We start from the raw sequence: 21,214 nt of genomic DNA, 5'->3' as shown, positions 1-21,214 counted from the left end.
AGCTGGACACAGCTCTCCAGGTGGGGTCTCACAAGAGCAGAGTAGAGAGGTAGAATCACCTCCCACGACCTGCTGGCCACCCTTCTTTTGATGCAGCCCAGGATGCGGTTGGCTTTCTGGGCTGTGAGCCCACACGTTGTGGGCTTGTGTTAAGCTTCTCATCAACCAACACCCCCAAGTCCTTCTCTTCAGGGCTGCTCTCCATCCATTCTCCACCCAGCCTATATTTGTGCTTGGGATTGCCCTGACCCAGGTGCAGGACCTTGCACTTGACCTTACTGAACTTCATGAGGTTCGCACAGGCCCACCTCCTAAGCCCGTCAGGTCCCTCTAGCTGGCATCCCTTCCCTCCAGCGTGTTGACCGCACCACACAGCTTGGTGTTCTTGGCAAACTTGCTGAGGGTGCTCACGCACAGTGACATGCTGTGGTGGTTCTTTCCCTATGCCGGTATAAAGAAACTCTTAACAGCATACAGCACAACATACGTGTGGGAAGGTCTTTCCCTTCAGCGGGGTGTGAGATGCTAGGCTATATCCTGAGTACTGAGTAGAGCTGGAGGTGATGTTTCCTCTCAGAGCCCACATCATCCCTGACAAGCCACAGCTACCCTGTAAAGGGGCTCGTTCCTCACTTCCAAGTTTGTGATGTTAGGAAGTGTTGATGACTAGTCCCCTGCTTATTCTCAATGCTGGTTTGGGTTTAAGAGCTTTTCACAGCTTCTAAGCCTGAGGTCTGTCTTCTGGCTATTGAGAATAACTCAAGTGTTTTATGGTTTTGATTTACTTTCTAACTAGCGTTTCTCCTGATAGATTTGTTGGTAGTGCTCTTGCATGATCCTATTGCAAGATAAGTATCGTAGAAGGTGTGGCATACCTCCTTTTTTCTTTTAAGCTGATTTTAAGTTATTTTTTTTCTCTCTAGAACAATTCTGTGTATGTAGGTGTATGTGCTGTGCGTAACTCCCTGTGTTGTACAGATACAGTAAGTTCATTGGTGAAGGCCGCAGCACTCCTTCAAATTGCATAATTTATCATCCCGTATTTGTATTGTAGTAATTTCAGGCAACAGCCTTGAAATGTGGGGTTCTTCTGTGAGTATTGTACATATAGCATAGATGTCACTGTCCAAACAACTTCTCATTTGAACTGTTAGGCTGGTAGAATGGTGGGGTTTTTTTTTCATTTTGTCTTGTTTTAGAGAAGGGAATCTATGCTTAGATTTTTAACTTGACAACATTCGTGGTCAGTCATGGGTCAGCTCTAGTCCTCTATTCCCCTTTTGTCCACTCTCACTCGCTCTGACACATGCAAGTTAAGGCTCTGGGTATGCTCATTATGTCTGGGCTAGCAAGACATGATCGTGGATGCTTTGATGATAAGCAGGGACAGTACTTGAATATAAATTGGTGGTGGTGGGTCCAGGGAAGAGAGGCAAAACAAAAATCAACACTTCCTGTTTTATAAACAAATTCTTTGAAGCTTAGTAATGCCTCGACCCCAGAAATGGGAATAGAAACTTCACAAATCGGAACATTTTATAAAACAATTTTTTCTTTGGAAATGCTGGCTCACTCTTCCCTTCTGTTTTCCTCAGCTTCCATCAGTGAAACTCAAACAGTACTGAACCAAGTACTGAACTTCTGTACTCCTACTCTATTATGTAAAGTGTTCCTCATATCATCAAAGTGGTGAGACCAGTTGCTTCCAGTGCAGGAAATACGTAGCAGTTTCTAAGGAAGGTTGTGAATGTTTTTGCGGTATTGCTCAACTTCACGGAATCAAGAAACTGCATTATTGAGGTTGAAGTTCAACAAAGCCAAGTGCTGGGTCCTGCACTTGGGTCACACCAACCCCCTGCAGCGCTACAGGCTTGGGGCAGAGTGGCTGGAGCTGCCCGGTGGAAAAGGACCTGGGGGTGTTGGTGGACTGTGGGCTGAACATGAGCAGCAGTGTGCCCAGGTGGCCAAGAAGGCCACCAGCATCCTGGCCTGTATCAGGACCAGCGTGGTGAGTAGGACTCGGGAGGTGATGGTCCCCCTGTCCTGGGCACTGGTGAGGCTCCACCTCAAGGGCTGTGTCCAGTTTTGGGCCCCTCACCACAAAAAAGCCATTGAGGTGCTGGAGCGGGTCCAGAGAAGGGCAACGGAGCTGGTGAGGGATCTGGAGAACAAGTCTTGTGAGGAGAGGCTGAGGGAGTTGGGGGTGTTCAGCCTGGAGAAAAGGAGGCTGAGGGGAGACCTTCTCGCTCTCTACAGCTCCCTGAAAGGAGGGTGTAGCCAAGGGGGGTCGGTCTCTTCTCCCAAGTCACAGGCGACAGGACTAGAGGAAATGGCCTCAAGTTGCACCAGGGGAGGTTGAGGTTGGATATTAGGAAAAATGTTTACACGGAAAGGGTTATTAAGCCTTGGAATGGGCTGCCCAGGGAAGTGGCTGAGGCACCATCCCTGGAGGTATTTAAAAGATGGGTTGACATAGTGCTTAGAGACATGGTTTAGTGATGGTTTTTTTATCAGTTAGGTTGATGGTTGGACTAGATGATCTGAAAGGTCCCTTCCAACCTAGACAATTCTATGATTGTCTTCTCTCGTGAGAACACCCTATGTCAGAAATGCAGAGTACATAGTAATGCGCTGAAACAGTTAAGTTACATAGGCTAGTACTTTCACTCTCTAATTATACATGTTAAGCTCACTTAGAAACAAAGCCAGCTTGGCTTTTCTCTAAAACCGAGACAGTAAATTTAAGCTAATTCTTGTGTCAAAGCGTAAAGGACGTAAGTAATCTAAAAAAGATTCTTACTGTGTTATATATGAGAAGTCTTCCTTTTGTTTGAAAACAGAATGAAATATGAAAGTTGCATTAGAGGACTGTACAAATGGCTTGGTTTCCTGCCTATGAGTTATGTTGGAATTGCTGTGTAAGATTGCGAGATGTTTCTCTCGTGCCTTGTGCCTCTTGTGAGGATATGGTGGTTACTTTTGACTATCCTAAATTACTTTTACTCAGTTGTTTTGGGTTTTTTTGAGCATTTAGTGATCTTTGATCTGGGGAACAGTTGCTGGTGATACCCAGATTGGAAACTAATTTTGGAGAAATCCTAGACCAGCAGGGCTTTCGCATGCTTGTGTGCCAGTAACTTTAAGGTCAAAGGTTTTTTCCCAGTTGGAGTTAGTAACTTTGACTGTGTTTCTCTTTTACGTGCATAGTAAAATCCTACAATTGATTCATTGGCCTCTTGTAAAATTTCTAATCTGCAGCTGACAGAAGAATTACAGGATTTCTTTGTGCATAGAGTTCAAATATTGCACAGCTGTGCAGACCAAAGATAAGTAAAGTTTCTCTTTTGGCATATACCATACTACATAGTTGAATATTTGAATAAATATTTCCTGGCAAGCTCTGTTAGTGATTATTGATGGCAGGAGCAATAACTGTATTCTTCTGTCCAGGCAAATAAACTGCAATAATCAGAGAACCTGGCAGGTGAAATGATGCTGGAGCCTCAGGGCTTCCTCTAGTGACAACTTTAAAAGAGCAACGGTGAGAGCAGAGAAAGGAAAGTGGGAGGCTCATCACTTGCTTTCACGGTTCATGTATTTCAGTGCTTTCTGCTGTTTCTATTTATTTAAAGGAATCCTGTAGTCAGTATACAGACGTTGAAATATTCTGTAGTGTATGTATATGGTTTGGTCTGATCTAATTAGAAGCTTCAGTTTTAATATGGTTTAGCCAGAAAAAGCTCATGTGAGAGCTATTAGAAAAATTTCCTTTTAACACACAACTGTTGTGTTGCTTTACGTGTGAAATTTCCATTTGACAGTTTTGGAAAAGTGTGTAGTAAAACCTTTTTTTGATTTGGGCATCTAGTTTAGCTACCCACTGCAATGCTGTCCCGTGCTTTTTCCGGAAACTATATATGATGTAAGTACAGGCTGCTGCCAGCTGTTTTCTCTGTCAAAACTTGAATTCATGTCACTTCTGTGACTAACTACAGCAAAATTATTCTTGAGCTCTTCCCTCTTAGGGGGCCTGTTGTGGTCATCCCATCCTTCTTGACCCTGAAGATTCACTCCGACTTGCCTACAGTGGGCAAAAACGTCGGTACCTCAATAAAAGGAGTTTAATGCAAGTCTTGCCAGAATTCCTAACCTCTGCATTTTGAATTTGGATTTTAATTTTTTTTAATTTTTAGTGTAGAAATGCACTAAATCGTCAGGTATTTTCCAAAATGCATTCATGCTCTCACCTTTTAATAAATGACTAAGTAAATAAATAGCCCAAAGGTTGGGCACTTGGCCATTACTTGTTGAATTACAGATCTCAGCTGCTCATTTGTCTGATTCCTCATTGTGTTTCCCTCTGTCCTCTCCCACTTGAATCCTGTTGCACTTGGGAAACTAAAGCTGTGCTATCTAAGGTCTTAGCCTACTGGAAGAATTTTGCTTAATTTTCATGACTCACGAGCAGAGAAACTGGCAAAAATGTAACTTCATTTTCTGAACCTTTTCTGGTCTTACTGATGACAAAGTATTTGGTAGCCATTTCATATAACACTCTAATTATGCGTGTGCGAGTGTGCCGAGTGCATGTTTGGACGTGTTTTGTTGTGGAGAAATCACAGTATCTTGCAAGTTTGATCTCCTTGTGGGTTTTTGTCTACATATGCAAGGGTTCAAACAGGCTGCAATTCCATACAAGTGATAATGTTTTGAGATATCTGCTGTTTTGAAGAGAGAAAACATTGTGAATGATGTAGATTTTTTTTTTTTTGGAAAGGTTTTCATGTTTAATGTTGACATTTCTGCAGACTTGATATACAGCTTCATAAAATATTACAAGCCATCAGTTGAACAGCATGTGCTTTTAAAAATGATAAAAATACTTGCTCTAGTCATTCACTAGGGAGGTGAGTGCCAGCTCTCCTTGTGTTTTGGCTGCCCACTTCCCATTATGGAGTCATCTTCTGACTTCTCATGGAAAAGCACTCGTCTTCTGACTTCTCATGAAAAGCACTAACACTTACATTGTTTGCAGATGGCTGGAGCTAAGCAGGCAGAGAGCTTTGTCTGGAAAAAGGCCTTTATTGCATGAAATCCTGTTCAGGATTAATTTAGCCAGAAACTTGGGGGAAAGATTTTTTTTTTTTTTTTAATTTTATTTTTTTTTTCCCTTCTTGCTTGCTACTGTGGAGGTAAAAAGATTCCTGCAAGCTGGCATGTTTGCTCTGACCTTCCTATCCCAGGCTGAGCTGTACTCCCCCTCCAACTTTCTCAACCACATCAAGTTTCACTTGTATGTGTGCTTTCTAAGACAAGAAACTTCAAATAACAAAGTCAGTCAGGTTTCATGGAAGGGGGAAATCTCTGTGCCCTGGTCAGGTCTTCCTGCTGTATCGATATAACAACTTTACTTGACTGCCATGAGTGAATTTTGATGACTGAAGAAATTAGGTAGATGTGTCCTCTTAGTTATTTGGATTTTGAAAAGTAAAGTGCTCTGGATTCAGAGAATATTTCATTTAAGATGAGCTGTGAGGGGTTAATGCTTAATTGTCCGTATTCAGAGTATAGATTTGATTACGTGGAGTCGCCCCCCATCCACAAAACTCTTGTAAGTTGGAGAATATAATGGCAAAATCGGGCTCATACCCAACAGTGAATTGACCTTTTCTTTTGCAATCAAAATAATATTTCAACACAATATATTCTGGTTTATGTAAACATAGTTATTGTGTGGGAAATAAGTCTGGGGAAGAAAGCAATACTCCGGAATTAAACATTCAGAATGCTGATTTTGGATAAGTATCTGTAAAATAAACATTTTTTTTTCCTGTAACTACTTTATTTCTTCTACAGAATTTCCCACTTGAGGAGAATGTTTTTAGTTATGTAGCACAATTTTTCATCCTTAAGCAGTATGGTCTTCTGATGTCCTTGCTAGTGAACACCCTTGCTTGTTTGCAAATTTTCCTTGAGACATCAATAGCTTAATTTAGGATATAAATGGTTTGTGGAACAGGAACATAGTCATCCTCCAGAATAAATACAAGTAAATAAACCATGAAAAAGTGCAGGAGGGTCTTCAAATTTGTGGTGTTTGACAAGAATTTGAATTGAAGGATACGACATCTGGAAATTTATGTTCCATTTAATGATCAGAGTTGTCTTGTAAAAGACAAGTCAGTTTTAAATTTGTGCTAGAAAATTCACTACTTGAAGTGTAATCTCACCCTCTGAATTCATACATCTTTACATGAATAATAGCAAAATCCTGATTTCTGAAAAGGAATGTTTTCATCTCACGTTTTCTAATTCAGTCACTTTTGGAAGATAGTCCCCACTTCTGTGCTACTTACAGAGCCGAGGGTATTGTAGAAAGTTTCACCAGTGAAAGCTTGATGGTACAACCATTTTGGTATTACGTATTCAAACTGTTCGCTCTGCATTGATGCAGAGTGTTCTTTTGGGAACAGATAACATAATATTGGTGTCCATCTTGCTACCATGTGGTGCAGCATGATATAGGGAAACTTTTGCAGCAAATCCCGAACTGCTAGTTTTCATCTTTGGGTACCATGTGAATTTGGTGGAATGCTCTCGTAGTTTTCTGCATTGTGAATTTTTCTTAGTTCTTGCATTCTAATATACTACTTCTTTCAATCTGTTTTGTTGTCAGAGACGTGGAGGTTGTAAGGGTCAGGAAGATGGTTATGATTCCTTTGAAGGCAAATTGTCTTGGTGGTACTCCACACAGTTGCCTTGACCCTTCAGCAGAGCCTTTAGGATGCAGATCTGATGCCAGAGTTGCAGGAATGTTTCTCCACCCCTGAAGCAGTCAATGTATTGGCAGGGTTGTAGCTTGCCTTTTTCTTTCATGAATTGTTACTTACGCTGTGAGGCCAATGGGATGAGGTTTAATTGGCAATGGGATGAGTTAATTGGCATAAGGCTAATGGGATGAGGTTTAATAAGGCCAAGTGCCGGGTCCTGCATTTTGGTCACAACAACCCCAGGCAACGCTACAGGCTTGGGGAAGAGTGGCTGGAAAGCTGCCCAGCAGAAAAGGACCTGGGGGTGTTGGTGGACTGTGGGCTGAACATGAGCCAGCAGTGTGCCCAGGTGGCCAAGAAGGCCAACACCATCCTGGCTTGTATCAGGAACAGCGTGGTGAGTAGGAGTAGGGCAGTGATGGTGCCTCTGTACTGGACACTGGTGAGGCCTCACCTCGAGTGCTGTGTTCAGTTCTGGGCCCCTCACTACAGGAAGGACATTGAGCTGCTGGAGCATGTCCAGAGGAGAGCCACCAAGCTGGTGAGGGGTCTGGAGAACAAGTCATACGAGGAGAGGCTGAGGGAACTGGGCATGTTCAGTTTGGAGAAGAGGAGGCTGAGGGGGGACCTCATTGCCCTCTACAACTCCCTGAAAGGAGGGTGTAGAGAGGTGGGTGTTGGCCTCTTCTCCCAAGGGAATAATGACAGGAGCAGAGGAAATGGTCTGAAGTTGGGGCAGGGGAGGTTTAGATTAGATATTGGGAAGAAAGACTTTACTGAGAGAGTGGTCAGGCCCTGGGACAGCCTGCCCAGGGAGGTGGTGGAGTCGCCATCCCTGGAGGTATTTAAGAAACGTGTAGACATGGCACTTCAGGGCATGCTCTAGTGCCCGAGATTGTTGGTTTGTGTCTGTTTGTGGGTGGGTGTGGTGTGTGGGTCTGGGTGTTTGTTTTGTTTTTGTTTTGTTTTTGGTGTTTGGTGTTGTGGTTTTTTTTGTTGGTTGGACTCAATGATCTCAAAGGTCCCTTCCAACCAAGAAGATTCTGTGATTCTGTGTTCCTGGAGGGCAGAACTGAAAAATTTTGTCACCATCTGAGCTGGCAGAGGGGTGCAGGTTTTTTGTAAGAGCTACTGGAGATGCTCTAGGAGAGCCTGAATCTCCACTGAGATATTGAGTGTGCTGTTTTGCCTAATGCCTGTGATGCAAAGAGGAAGGTGCCCTTGGCAGGGTTGAGTAGGGCTGACTTGCTGATTTCAAAGATCCAGCTAAAAAAGTGAATAACCATTGCCCGAGAAGGTGTGGTGCAGCGGGGCGACAATACCAGCGTGATTTGGCAGTTTACCCATACCCAGAGAAGATGCTACTTTGTGATATTTCGTGTATGGTAATCAACATGGTAATTGGTTGGTTTTTGATGTGGGGGAATGTGGCATTTGTACCCTTGTACTTGCAAGGGTAGAAAGAGGAGAAATGAGTTAAGTCCATGTTCACTGGTAGAAGTTGGAGAACTAGAGAAGGCAGATAAGATGATATGTGTTTTATGTAATTATGCTGCGTACTTTCTATAGGAGAAAACAATGGTTGGAGATTATGGCATTTAAACCATCTTGCATATCTGTGAAAATCTGCTAAACCTTGCTAAAATCTGAAAGCTTTCTTAACTTGCCTGTTTTGATTGATGAGGAGAGTAGTGGCACTTAAACGATGGGATTATGCATTTGAAAGAAGGAAAATCATAAAATACGAGAGAATGAACCTATGAAATAGAAATCTTGCAAAAATTGGGTGGTTCTATCTCTTAGGAACTGGGGAGAAGGTTAGTATATCTCTGCCATACCATTTGCATGTGGCTTGTTCAGGCTAAATTGCCTGTTTCTACTTGTTATATAAGTATGCCAAAATTAACGACCCTAGCATGTACTAAAACTGGTAATAGGGAATGTCAAACACTGTGGAAAAAACACGTAAGACCAGTCAGTTCTTAACAAAGGCACTGTTCTGAAGAATGATATTCGTTTCCCCAATATTCAGTTTTCTGTCTTTGTCTAAGATTGTACGATAAAAACATGCTTTTTGGCTTCTAGGTGTTCACTTCCTGTGATTAGTTGGGAGAATTGTGAAAAAATTTGGACTTAATGTAACAGAAGAATGACTGCAATTCCTATCTGTGACAAGACAAAAAGAAAATTCCATTAGAGATGAGGATTCCTGAAATTGTTACTAATTTCTTGTATTTACATGTAAATTACTTTAGGGGTGTTTTCCATTTATTCCTGCAATTTCCTTTTTTCTGTTTGATGCTGAAATGCAAAGCTTTTTTTTAAAGAAAAATTTAGTAACTAAACTCCTTCTGTATTAAAATTTGAAAGGCTTTTCCTAAAATATTACTACTGCTGTTTGCTAGCTCTTCCTCTTTTTCATTATGTTTGGAAAACTTAAGCTCTCATGTGTATGTGCATGTGTAAAATTGATCTAGAGTAACTTCATTCTGACACCAAATTTCTGAGGGTTTTTAGTAAGTAATAAAACACGTCATAACTTTGGTATAGTTGTCGTAGTAGTTTCAGACCTGAGCATATGAATGCGGAGGGGGTGAAGCTGTCAACTGCTGGGACGCTCGAGAGCTGTGGCTTGAAAGGTGCCTTTGGGGCCAGCAGGAGCAGAATCGCAGAATCACAGAATGATACGGGGTTGGAAGGGACCTCTGGAGATCATCTAGTCCAACCCCCTGCCAAAGCAGGTCCACCCAGAGCAGGTTGCACAGGAACGTGTCCAGGCAGGTTTTGAATGTCTCCAGAGATGGAGACTCCACCACCTCCCTGGGCAGCCTCTTCCAGGGCTCTGCCACCCTCAGAGTAAAGAAGTTCCTCCTCATGTTTAGGTGGAACTTCTTATATTCAAGTTTGTGCCCATTTCCTCTTGTCCTATCCCTGGGCACCACTGAAAAAAGACCGGCCCCATCCTCCTGACACTCTCCCTTTAAGTATTTATAGGCAATGCTGTGTTGCTAGTTGAATTAAACTGAAATGGAGAGGCGTCACGGTTTTTCTTATTTATTTTAAAGGTGTGGGATAGTCTAAATAGGCTTACACTGTATTATGCTGGGGAAGGAAAAATAAAAAGTTAAGAGCTACGTGACAAATCAGTAATGGGTTGATTTTTAATCCTCATACGTGAATTTGCTAAGCTTTCAGAAACTCATGAGTTGCTGGGGGTAACGTGACATTGTTAAAACAGGACTCCAGAAACCTTTTGTCTTTGAGTTTGATTTCCATTCTGGTTTTGGAAGGAAATGAATAACTTTGTTAGCCTTATTGTGCCTTTTTTTTTTTTTTTTTTTTTCTGTTTTGATGATTCTTAAAATATATTTATTAGATAAAAATGAGTGGTAAAAAGTTTATTTGTTTTTTGGGAGTTTGAACACGTTACTGCTCTTAAGAACCTGCCACATGGCTTGCATCTGCTAAGTTGATAAGTAAATCCTGTTTATCCACCTTACTGGGGTAATAACTAAATCCTGTTCATGTTCGCAGTGTCACGAATTATATTCGGTTCATTGTTTGCCTTGCTAGAGGGGACACAGAGGAGAAGCACGGAGTCGCTTTTGTAAGTGTTGAGATGGCACGTTTTGTACAAAACATCACACCAGGTCAATTTTGCAGCTCGTGGACAAGCTGTTTTAAGTGCCATGTTCCTCTGGAGCTACTTCATTAGCTCTTGCACGTGAGATTTGATGCTGGGAAGAAGTGGGGAGAGGCCGACTCTCCCTCAGCTTGTCCTTGCCTGTTTCAAGACAGTGTGTAGCTTAGAATCATAGAATCATCTTCTAGGTTGGAAGGGACCTTCAAGATTATCTAGTCCAACCATCAATTTAACTCTGACAAAAAAAAAAAACCCAACCAACCATCACTAAACCTTGCCCGATCTTGGCCTACTGCGAGGAAAATAGATCGAGAAGTCTAATATTAGTCCTTAAAGTAGTAACGTAGCTTGAAGACGAGCTGGGGAGTTAGTAAGTAATTTGTTAACCTCTTAGCTTTTTGAGGAGAATGCTGTTGAATGAGACCTGAGCGATTTTAACCTCTGTTAAATAAAGCCTCTAGAAATCTGTGGTTCTTGGAGCGTATATGTTAGTGTTAATGAGATTTGTAGTTAGGGATAAGGAATGGCGATGCAATTCCAATTCTTCTTCAAGAGTCGTCACAGTGCAGTAAAAGTGAAGCTTGCTGTCGAAATCTGCGTGTTGCTGTAGAAGAATATTCAGGGCTGTTGCGAACAGCTAATTCTTTTGCCGTGCAAAAGAGATCTAGAGAGTAGCCTTGGGAAGGAACGTTGTCCCGCTTTCCTGCAAGAGCTTTAGTTCGGGTGGCTGGCACTGGAGTTAGTCCCGGTGGTAAAGGGAGTGATGGGAGCCCGGTGCTGGGAGAGCTGGCCACCGCCTAGCAACTACTGCTGTGGTGTTGGCTCGGCTAACTCAGATAAGGAACAAAAATATTTTCCTCCGAATCCAAACGGAAAAATGTAGAGGTATTTGTGTGGGGCACTGGCAGCGCGTCTGGCACAGGAGGAGCTGACTGGAGTGCTTGTGACTGTAGTGTTTCAGAGCAAAGTAGGGGAGCTGGCAGCTCCTCCTGTTTCTTCTGGTGTGCTTTTAAGTAGTTACATTCAAACACACAAAAAATTATACATTTTACTGTTATGAACAGTAACAAAAAGAGAAAAATAAAAGCCCTGGTGTCCTTATCTCCCTCCCTCCTCTCTTTGGAAATGTGTCTTTTTCTTCAGTCTCTTGGTCAAAACAGTTAGCAGATGCTTGATTTCTTTCAGTGTTTTAAGAAAGTGAGACTTTGAAATGACTCTGCCTTATGGGTTCGCCAGGTTTACATTTTATTCAGGAAAGAGTGTTAGTGTTTGGTTGATATTTAAACGCTCTTTGATGGTGAATGCCCTGTTCCTCCCTTTAAATGATAGCAGCAGCTTTCAACAGACAGCAACCCTATAACTGCTTCCTATATCTTTCTCTTTGGTGTTACTGTGTAGAATGTGGAGGTTAAAGGGAATAAAATAGTTACTTTCTGGCCCCCTAAATTCTCACTGTGTTTTTTCAGTAGGCTCCGGCATTATTTGGATAATCATCATAACTGGGCATGCTGTTCAATACGTACTGTACTCATGTGCTGTCTTATTCTAACGTATGTAGCTGGAATCTTTATATGTTTGTGGTCTGTTAGATAGCACATACTCGTCTTGCAAGTTCTAGTGCTGATGTGGAACAATACTGGGATGTATCTGTCAGTGCCAGCCAAAAAAATTTGCTGTAGTAAAGGTCTTTTGACACAGGATGGAAGGGAGCCAAGTTGCGTTTATGAAATTTCTAACTTAAGCAACAATGCCCAGCATTTATATCATGATACAATAGTAAGAGAGTATAGTACTTATGATATCAGCATCTAGTTTGTTTTTATAGCATTTCATAAATGCTTGTAATTTTGTGAACGTCTGTGTATGTAATGTAGGGTACATGAAATTTAGCAGGGTAAAGGCTGGAGCAGTTACATGCTGTTTGCTCCACAGTGGAAGGTTTGCCTGCAGATGGTCTCAGGTGTCTCCCTCTGGACATGGTGTGTCAGACGGTAAGAAATCTAACACAGGGTTATGATACCTTTTTGAATCATCGAATCATAGAATCATCTAGGTTGGAAGGGACCTTCAAGATCATCTAGTCCAACCATCAACCTAACTTTGGACATGGTGTGTCAGACGGTAAGAAATCCAACACAGGGTTATGATACCTTTTTGAATCATCGAATCATAGAATCATCTAGGTTGGAAGGGACCTTCAAGATCATCTAGTCCAACCATCAACCTAACTTTGGACATGGTGTGTCAGACGGTAAGAAATCCAACACAGGGTTATGATACCTTTTTGAATCATCGAATCATAGAATCATCTAGGTTGGAAGGGACCTTCAAGATCATCTAGTCCAGCCATCAACCTAACTCTGACAAAAAAAACCATCACTAAACCATGTCCCCCAGCACCATGTCAACCCGTCGTCTGAACACCTCCAGGGATGGTGCCTCAGCCACTTCCCTGGGCAGCCCATTCCAAGGCTTAATAACCCTTTCCGTGTAAAAATTTTTCCTAATATCCAACCTCAACCTCCCCTGGTGCAACTTGAGGCCATTTCCTCTTGTCCTGTCGCCTGTGACTTGGGAGAAGAGACCGACCCCCCCTGGCTACACCCTCCTTTCAGGGAGTTGTAGAGAGCGAGAAGGTCTCCCCTCAGCCTCCTTTTCTCCAGGCTGAACACCCCCAGCTCCCTCAGCCTCTCCTCATAAGACTTACTCTCCAGACCCCTCACCTAGCCACCATCTTCATAATTTTTTCTGTGCTGTAGCAGAATGGGTTCAGTTTTCTTACTCTGACCTTTTGTGAAAGTTTTTCTCCATCTCTACTTGATACTGAGTTTTGTTTCTTTTAGTTTAGGAAGATGCAGGCCAGAGGCTCTTCCATTCCTGTGAGTAGCCGGATACCAGTGGTTCTGCCTGTTTTATGTTAGACCAGTACTGTTTTGGTGCAGGGGTTGAAAACAGAATGTGACCTGAAAGGTAAATTGAGCCAAAATAAAACAAGACCGATGGATGATATATAAACGTTGGAGGATGAATCTTGTACTTAACATCTGTTGATTAAGCAGGATTAAAAATATCTTTATTTTGCCAACAGTTAGGACACTGGTGATTGCAGCAGTCTGTTGAACCAAATGACTGGAGTGTTCTTCCCCCAGTCAGGAGGTTTGTTTCTTCCCAGTTACATCTTGCAACATGTGGTTGGTATTATTTTGCTGTAGTGACTTCTCACCTTTGTTGAAAGTGCCAAGTTCTTAAAATCCATCAGAAAATCTCTTCCTATTATGTTGTCTTTTCTTTCAGTGGCTTTTCTTCACCCATCAGTTCATTCTTCTGTGTCCCAAACCCCCAGCCTTCCCCCACTCCCTGATGCTTTCCAGAATTTTATGGAACAGTTCTTAAACATTTCAGAGATGCTTTGTGGAAGGTCTTTGCAAAAATTTAATGTATATTCATGGCTTTAATACAGGAATTCTGCAAGTCTAGCTTTGGCGTGTTAAAAGATTACCGCTTCCAACCACCTACTCAGCCCTTTGGTCAATGATTTCCAATCCTTTAGTGGATTGAGTAAAGAGAAATGCATGAATGCGGCTTTCTGCTCCTGTGAGAAGCTCAGTGTTCTGATTCAGCCCCTTCTTAACTTGACCGAAGATGTTGGACTTTGCACTGAAAGAGTCGGGGTGTGGGCACAGGTTCTGTCTGCTGTCACTGTCACCAGAGAGGTGACTTCTGGTGGAGAGGTGGGATATGCAGCCGTGCAGGACTGCTCTTTCACACCACTCTGGAAAAGCTCATCAAAGTCCATAGCCCACCAGTATTTTAGTACCCTTTCAGTCTGTGAAGGGGAAAGGGGGTGGTGCATGCATGCGGTGCTGCATGCCTTCTCTTGACATGTTCCTTGCTCAGCATTATTTGAATACTTCACCTCTACAAGCAGGAGAAAGTCTAATAAACAATTCCTACCTCTAGCATGGGGCTAGCTCTCATATGACAGGGCTTTGGTAGGGGATTATCGGATTCAAGAAAATTAAATAAGCTTGGTAGAGTGTGTGGTGTTGGACCCATTCTCCCATAAATAAACTCTTTTCAGCCTTGTGTTGTGACCTGGCTCACAAATAGGCGTTCGAGTTCAAACACTCATGTTTCCTTTCGCATGGGAATGATGTTGCTTTTTCCTTCAACCTTCTTATCCTTCTTCTTTCAAGCCTGTGCAGCATCCTGCTGCTTCATGTGTTGAAGGGCACATGTACAGGCTTTAGGAGCTGTTGCAACAGGGAGGCGAGTATCTGTCAGCAGAGCATCACAGGGAAGGGTGCTGTTACACAACAGGTGAGGAAAGGACTAACGAGAAATGGCTGAAAACAAAGGAATGTGGAATGGCAGGAACAGAAAGCATTTTTCTCATTTTAGGTTGTGCCTTGCTGTTTGTAGATATTTGTGACTTACCCTTTTAAGTGTCTGAACTGATGTTTCAGTGCAGCTTTGTATGTACTTGACTTTGACACGTGATAAAACATACAGTGTGGTGGATGCAGGACCTGTCATAAAGTTTTAAAAAAAAATATAAAAGAAAACAAGAACAACAAAAAAGCCCAACTTTGTAGTCTTTTATCTCCAGTTAACATTAAAGAACAAAATGCTTAGCTGGTCTGTTAAAAGAGTTGTTCTTAGCCCTTCAGAACTGCGTGTGTTAAGAAAAAGATTATAGATTAACTAAATATTTTAAATTGTCCTTAACCTTGGCTGACAACAAAAATGTGAGTAAAACCTTTACCACTGAGTAGGAATGTACCAGGACATGCATCCTTTTTTTTTTTCCATTGAGCAATTCCATCCTTCCAGAACTTGTGACAATCCCAAACTGCACGTCAGCACAACAGAAAAGTGTGTGTACACTGCTTGTTTGCAGCTTTATAAATCATAATAAGGGTTTATAATGATGGTATTGTGGCTGAATATAGGGTCTGTTTACTTCCTGAGGGATCTAAGAGTGTAGCCCTCTAACTCCAAATTGTCAAACACTAATAGGTAAAAACTGGGATGAAGAAAATGTTTCAGGAATATTACAAAGCAGTTATTATACAAAATTAATTTTAGTGCTGTGCATTTAACTTAACTCATTTTTGGCATAGAATCCATGGAATTTCTAGTTCCAGTGCAACAATTCTTTTAAATTTGGTTTATGTATAAATGTGTCACTAGCAGAGCTATCCATATAAAGTATATAGAAAATCTTAAGACGCGTATTTGTGCTGACAAATATACTAGTAAATTTAGCTTAATAGAGTAAGACAACTGTCAGTACTTACTCTGAGTGTTGTGCCTTAAACTTCTGTAGTTGCAGATCTGTTTGTAGGGCCTGTGCCCTAAATTGTGGTATAATGAAGCATAAGAATAGGCCTTATACTGTACACGTGATCACACTTTCTACTATGTAGCCTTGTATAAAGAAATCTGTGCGACAAATTCCCAGATGAGATCAGAAGAGTTAGGCAATATCGGATGTCTCCTAATGTCTTTAGGCAGACCTGTGTTAAGATTTTTCTGTAAAAGTTGATTATTCTAGGGATAGGAGGATCTTCCAGCCTTAAAATGATTCTCTAACCTTCAATCTTTGCTTTTTTTTTTTTTTTTCCCTTGCAGACCTTTCAGCAGCCCAGAGAAAATTTGCCCATTCTTTGAGAGACTTTAAATTTGAATTCATTGGTGATGCAGAGACAGATGATGAAAGATATATAGGTAGGTAAGAAGTGACTATAAGTAGGTGTGTTTTGCTGTGCCATCCTGCAACACGATTAAACTTATTTTCTGGTTTTGTATTACAGATGCATCACTTCATGAGTTTTCAAACTTCTTAAAAAATCTGGAAGAACAAAGAGAAATACTGGTGAGTAGCAATAAAAATTTTAAAAAGCTGTATATGTAGCACAGATGAAGTAAGATGAAAGTCAGTTACAATTGCTTGCTGCTTTGTTAACCAAGATGTTGATATCAATAACTTGACAGTGAAAGCTCTCATGGTGCAGTCTCTGATTCTATCGTCTAGAGTCACAGACAGCAGCTAGTCCTCATTAAAGAAAAAAGCTCTCATGTAAGGACAGATAACTGTGAGTTGGTTTAAAATGGTAGTGCCCTGATAAATTGTGGCTGGGGTAAATGGGAAAACCATCATAAGGTTGTTTACCATTTACAGTAAAAAGCAAGATGAAAGACTTAGTGCTGCGGCAGGACACCCAAGGTTGGAAGGTTGGCCAAATTTGGATCCAGGGTTTCTGTGGCTTCAACACTTAAGTGGATTTGGTATGCAATCTGTTGGCTGGATGCAGTAGCAGACTTACAAACCTTTTATTTGTAGGTGAGTTTTTTGGGGAATGGTTGCATCTGCAAATCTATAGTTGCTCTGTTGTATAGAAGGGAGTGTTCTTCATTCACATCTGTGATTGCTTAGGGTTTTAGTGTAATATGGATGAAGTTGGCTGCGCATAGACTGTGGGCTGAGAGCTCTGCAATACACCTTGCTATCTTGATTTCCTAAGTTGTCCAGAAGATGGGGGGTTTCTTTCTAGATGGTACCATGGTTCTCCTCTGCAGTTGTGTGCCCAGCTTTCATCTCGGAGTGGGGATTCGTAGAGCAGAAGATGTGTACCCAGTTTTCTTCTGAGTGTGGTCAGACCCTGCATCTAAGATCTGCCTACGTAGAAATTATGTTCCTCAGTATTTGCCATGGGATTATATCTTTATTGTCCTAAAAGTCAGTGACCACTTGGCATCGCTGAGAGGAAACTGAGACTAATTTGTGTTCTGTCTTCCTCTTGGCCAGATGCTGTGCCTGCAGTGTAGGAGTTTGTAAATAAGTGAGAAAAGAACTTGTGAACAATTTTTTTTTTTTTGAAACATTTCTCTCTCTACCAGTTCTGAGCCTAGTAACAGTCACGGTTCTTTGAGCGTGTCATATTATGTCCTGGTATGTCATTCTGACCTGGAACCACACTTGGGTCAGAATTAGGGTCTACATTGTTCCTTGCACATTCCTGAAGAATATTGTCTTTACATAGTAGAGGCAATTTTTCAGTATGTTCGGTTGTTTTGCCAAGTTGTAGGGATTTGCTCAAGTATGTTTGAATGCTTCTTTTGTTTTTCTTAATTCTGAAATACAGTCTTAGCTCTGCTTGTTCTTGTCTGCCATCCATAACTGTATTTTAGTGAAGTTGCATACACCTAATTAGTGAAAGCCTTTGGGAAGTTTTAAAATGGAAAATACTTTATAGCCTGTCAAATTATTTCCTACACTATTTTGATATAAGGTTTTTGAGAGATGTCAGCTTCAGGACTCAGAATTATGAGGCACGTTTCAATGACTGTGTCAATAGATCTTCAGCAGTGATAGGTTACCAACAGAATAGGCTGTGCAGAATCCTGTGCTGTCTGTCCATGTAGTAAAACACTTCTGTCTTTCAGACTGAATGCCACAAACCAGCGTTACTTATTTTTTTTGGTTTGCTGCCCATGCTCACACAGAAGGTATCATCACACTAAAAGCTAATTAATGTCATCAGTTTCTTGATAGGAAGAATATGAAGTATCTGTTAGAATGGTGACAGTTTGATGAAAAACTTGGGAGTATAAAATATTGTGGGACAAATATTTAATTCCAAACAGAAACAGAATATATTCTCTTGAGTTACCAGATGCATGGCCTTTTCATCTGTAGTCTAGCAAATGTTATGTGTCTTTTCTAGATTGAGTTAATAAAACAGGGGCCCTGAGTCTCTGAGAAAATGATTGTACGGTGACTGATAAAGATCATTTTCAGAGGCTGCTGCTCTGACTTTTTTTTTTTTTTTTTGACTTCTCAATAGATGTTTTAACAGTGGCATGAACTCTAGGGGTACTCCCATGGAGAATATTAAGGCATGTTGCATTCACAGATGTTTGGAGCCAGGTCAGGGATCCAAAGATTTTTCCATTAAGATGCAAAGCATATAGCAGGATTTTTTTCAAAAGCATTCAGTCATCTTTGTTAAGAATGTTCTTACTGAGCATTTTTCCCCTTACCATTTTGAAGATGACCAGAAGGTTTCTGACTGCTCACTTCAGTTTCGGTGCAGAATTGCAGATAAGTGTCAGTCACGTAAAGTAAAATTAATCAGTGACTTACTATAGAACTAAGGGCATTTCGGATATTGCTGTGCATTTTAATTTTTAGATATTTGCGTAAAAGGTTATATTTTTCATAACTGTATGGTAAATTAAACAGATGTGTGCTTAAAATACATTCTAAACTGAAATTCAATACTCGTCACCTACACTTCTCATGGTTTTCTGAAAATCTAGAGTCCGTAAAACCTTTCTGTTAGTGTTTACCATAAATTTACATTTTTAGTTATCATTTGTCCAGTGAATATTTATTTGGTGGATATTTAATAACTTCATTCAGATGTTGAGTCTTGCACTTCATGGTCTTACCATTTCTCCCATCTCCTTCAAAGGCTGCTGAAATTATATCCCAGCTGTCAAAGGATTTAGTTGCTTGTGAAAAGGGAATTCAGCATTAATCCAAACGTTTCACTGAAATTATTATGGAGTGGCCAGTACAAAAAAAAAATAATATTACATTTCCATGGCACTGTAGCTTGGTGACTTTCTTCAGGGCAGATAAGGAAATAGGTTGCTTTGTCCCTGAGGATATTCTGGAAATGACTTTTATGTGTTAAGCACGAATGGAGTCATAGGACTTACATTCTGCTCCTTGGACAATACAAAAACGTCACGGAAGCGCGAGGATGAAAGGGAACTTCACAAGGCTAGTAGGAAAAGGTTGGAGATGAACAAGCACCAACATGGCGATGCTAAGATAACGAAACCTCCCTCCCAGCCCCAGTTCTCCTGACAGCAGAAGCAGGTTTGATTCTTGTGATGGGCTCCACTGGCTGCCCTCATTTAAGCTGCAGTGATGAGCAGCACAGGGTTGCCTGGTAGGTACTGATCACTTGTGGTTATTATCCCTTTTCCTCCTCCTTCACCTTCCTTTTTACCACCTCCATACCTCCCTTCCTCCATCCAGTCTTCTCCCAAATGACCGGCCTGCCGTAATTAGTTTTTCCTCTTGATTCCAGTCTTGCTGAATCATAACCAAATTTGATAGCGCTTGTACTGTTCCCTCAGTAATCTCAGCAGTACTTGGCACTACCGGTGCGGTCACCCTGATGTGCTGGCTGTACAGGCTTCCAAACCCTTGAGGGTCCTCCGTCCTGCCCTTCGGCTGCTTCTGGAGTTCAGCTGTTTCTCACGTAACTCTCCCTTAACCACGCTGGAAGTCCAGTCACCCCTCATGGCTCTGTCTGTAACTTTTGTCAGCTTCTCACACGGTTATGGGCCGTGTCCATCACTCTCTGGTCCTGTCTACTAGTGTCTCATGTCCCATTGGGTTAGCTCAACTGAGCACGTTGGCTGCGTTTGCCTGCAGCCCTGCCAGAGGTGTGACTTGCGTCAGGGTCGTGTATACCTAAATGATCCCTGATGAGTGCCGGTCTAACCTATTCTTTAAAAATTTTCAGGGACAGAGATTTCTCTACTTCTACTCCAATGTTCATTCTTCTAATTTTTTTCACCCGATGTCCGTCCCTTATGCCTGATATTTCCTTTACTGCAAATCTGGGAGCTTTTTGGGAACTTTTTTTAATCTGGGAACTTTTTGGGAACTTTTCTACAGTAGTCATGGAGTAAAGCTGATCCCTTTTCCTTCACAGTAGTATTTTGACCCTTTCAAAACAGTCTTTTACATCTTACTTGTTCAATTTAATTACAGATGAGTTTAGACCATGTCTCTTTTATGTCAAAATTATTTTTAATCCTGCTTTCTGAAAGCACTGACATTTTCTCTTGGATTTATGTCACTCCACAGATATTTTAGGCTGGTGGAGTTATTGGTAGGTCACTCCGAAAACCAGATCATGCAGGAAACTTAGATGTAGTTTCTTATGGGATGCTTGAAATGTCCTCTTAGCAGAACAGGCATTTTTCAGGGTAGTTTTGCAACCAGTTTGTTGTTTACTCATTCTTCCTGTGGTTTATTTGTTAAGACCGGGTTGCCACCTTTGTTTTTGAGACCGTTGTGTGGGTCAGCATTGAAGACTTCAGTGAGGAGATCTGTGCTGATCGGTTACTGTGCTGATCTCAAAAAGGAAACTAGATGTTATTCTTAAAAAATTCAAAGTAACTTTTAACCGTCTATAGCCTGTTTCAGGACTTTTGAGTATCAGAGTTGCTACATGTGGTCTATAACTTCCTCAGTTCCTGTTTCCTCCTTCTCTTCTCACTTTTAAGTTGCCGCTGTGTTTGTTCTTCTACTGTCCTCTGGGACTTCACTGCCTGTCCCTTTGGTTTGCTTTACCAAGTTCCTCAACTACTCTAAAGCAAAGGCCCTTCTGATTTGAATGCAATTAATTCTTCAGTTGCATAATGTAAGAATATATCTAATTGTTCTTAAAAAATCCTTACTCTTGTAGTCCATTTTTTTCCCTACTGTTAGATGGCTTGCTGTAATTAACTGAGATTTTTTTTTTTCTTTGCAAAGGTTATTAAGACCTGCCATTGTCTTACAGTCAATGGTTGGTTTAACTATCTTTCCAGGTAAATAATGGGTTTATAGTATCCTTTGTCTCCGTTTTCTGAAATACATACTAAGAACTCCTTTTCTTTAGGGTTTTCTTTGCCCCTTGCCAAATAAAAGGTGTTTTTGCCTTAGCCTTCTGGACTTTGTCCCTAACTAATTGTGTGTTTCCTTTTCACTCTATCATGTTTCTCTTGA

At 41.3% G+C, this 21,214-nt stretch overlaps 1 protein-coding gene across 1 annotated transcript in view; it reads left to right on the top strand.

Moving 5' to 3' along the window:
* ARHGAP10 (Rho GTPase activating protein 10) overlaps window positions 1–21,214 on the top strand; it is a 162,117-nt gene that overhangs the window by 32,742 nt on the left and 108,161 nt on the right. Inside the window, exons 2-3 of the mRNA XM_074155219.1 lie at window positions 16,048–16,143; window positions 16,230–16,291. Of these exons, the coding sequence (XP_074011320.1) occupies window positions 16,048–16,143; window positions 16,230–16,291 (158 nt within the window). The remainder of the gene's footprint in view (window positions 1–16,047; window positions 16,144–16,229; window positions 16,292–21,214) is intronic.

Source organism: Numenius arquata, chromosome 10, assembly GCF_964106895.1.
Source record: "Numenius arquata chromosome 10, bNumArq3.hap1.1, whole genome shotgun sequence".
NCBI classification, from domain to species: domain Eukaryota; kingdom Metazoa; phylum Chordata; class Aves; order Charadriiformes; family Scolopacidae; genus Numenius; species Numenius arquata.
Note: the sequence above shows the minus strand (reverse complement) of the source record. Positions and strands in the feature narration are given on the sequence as shown.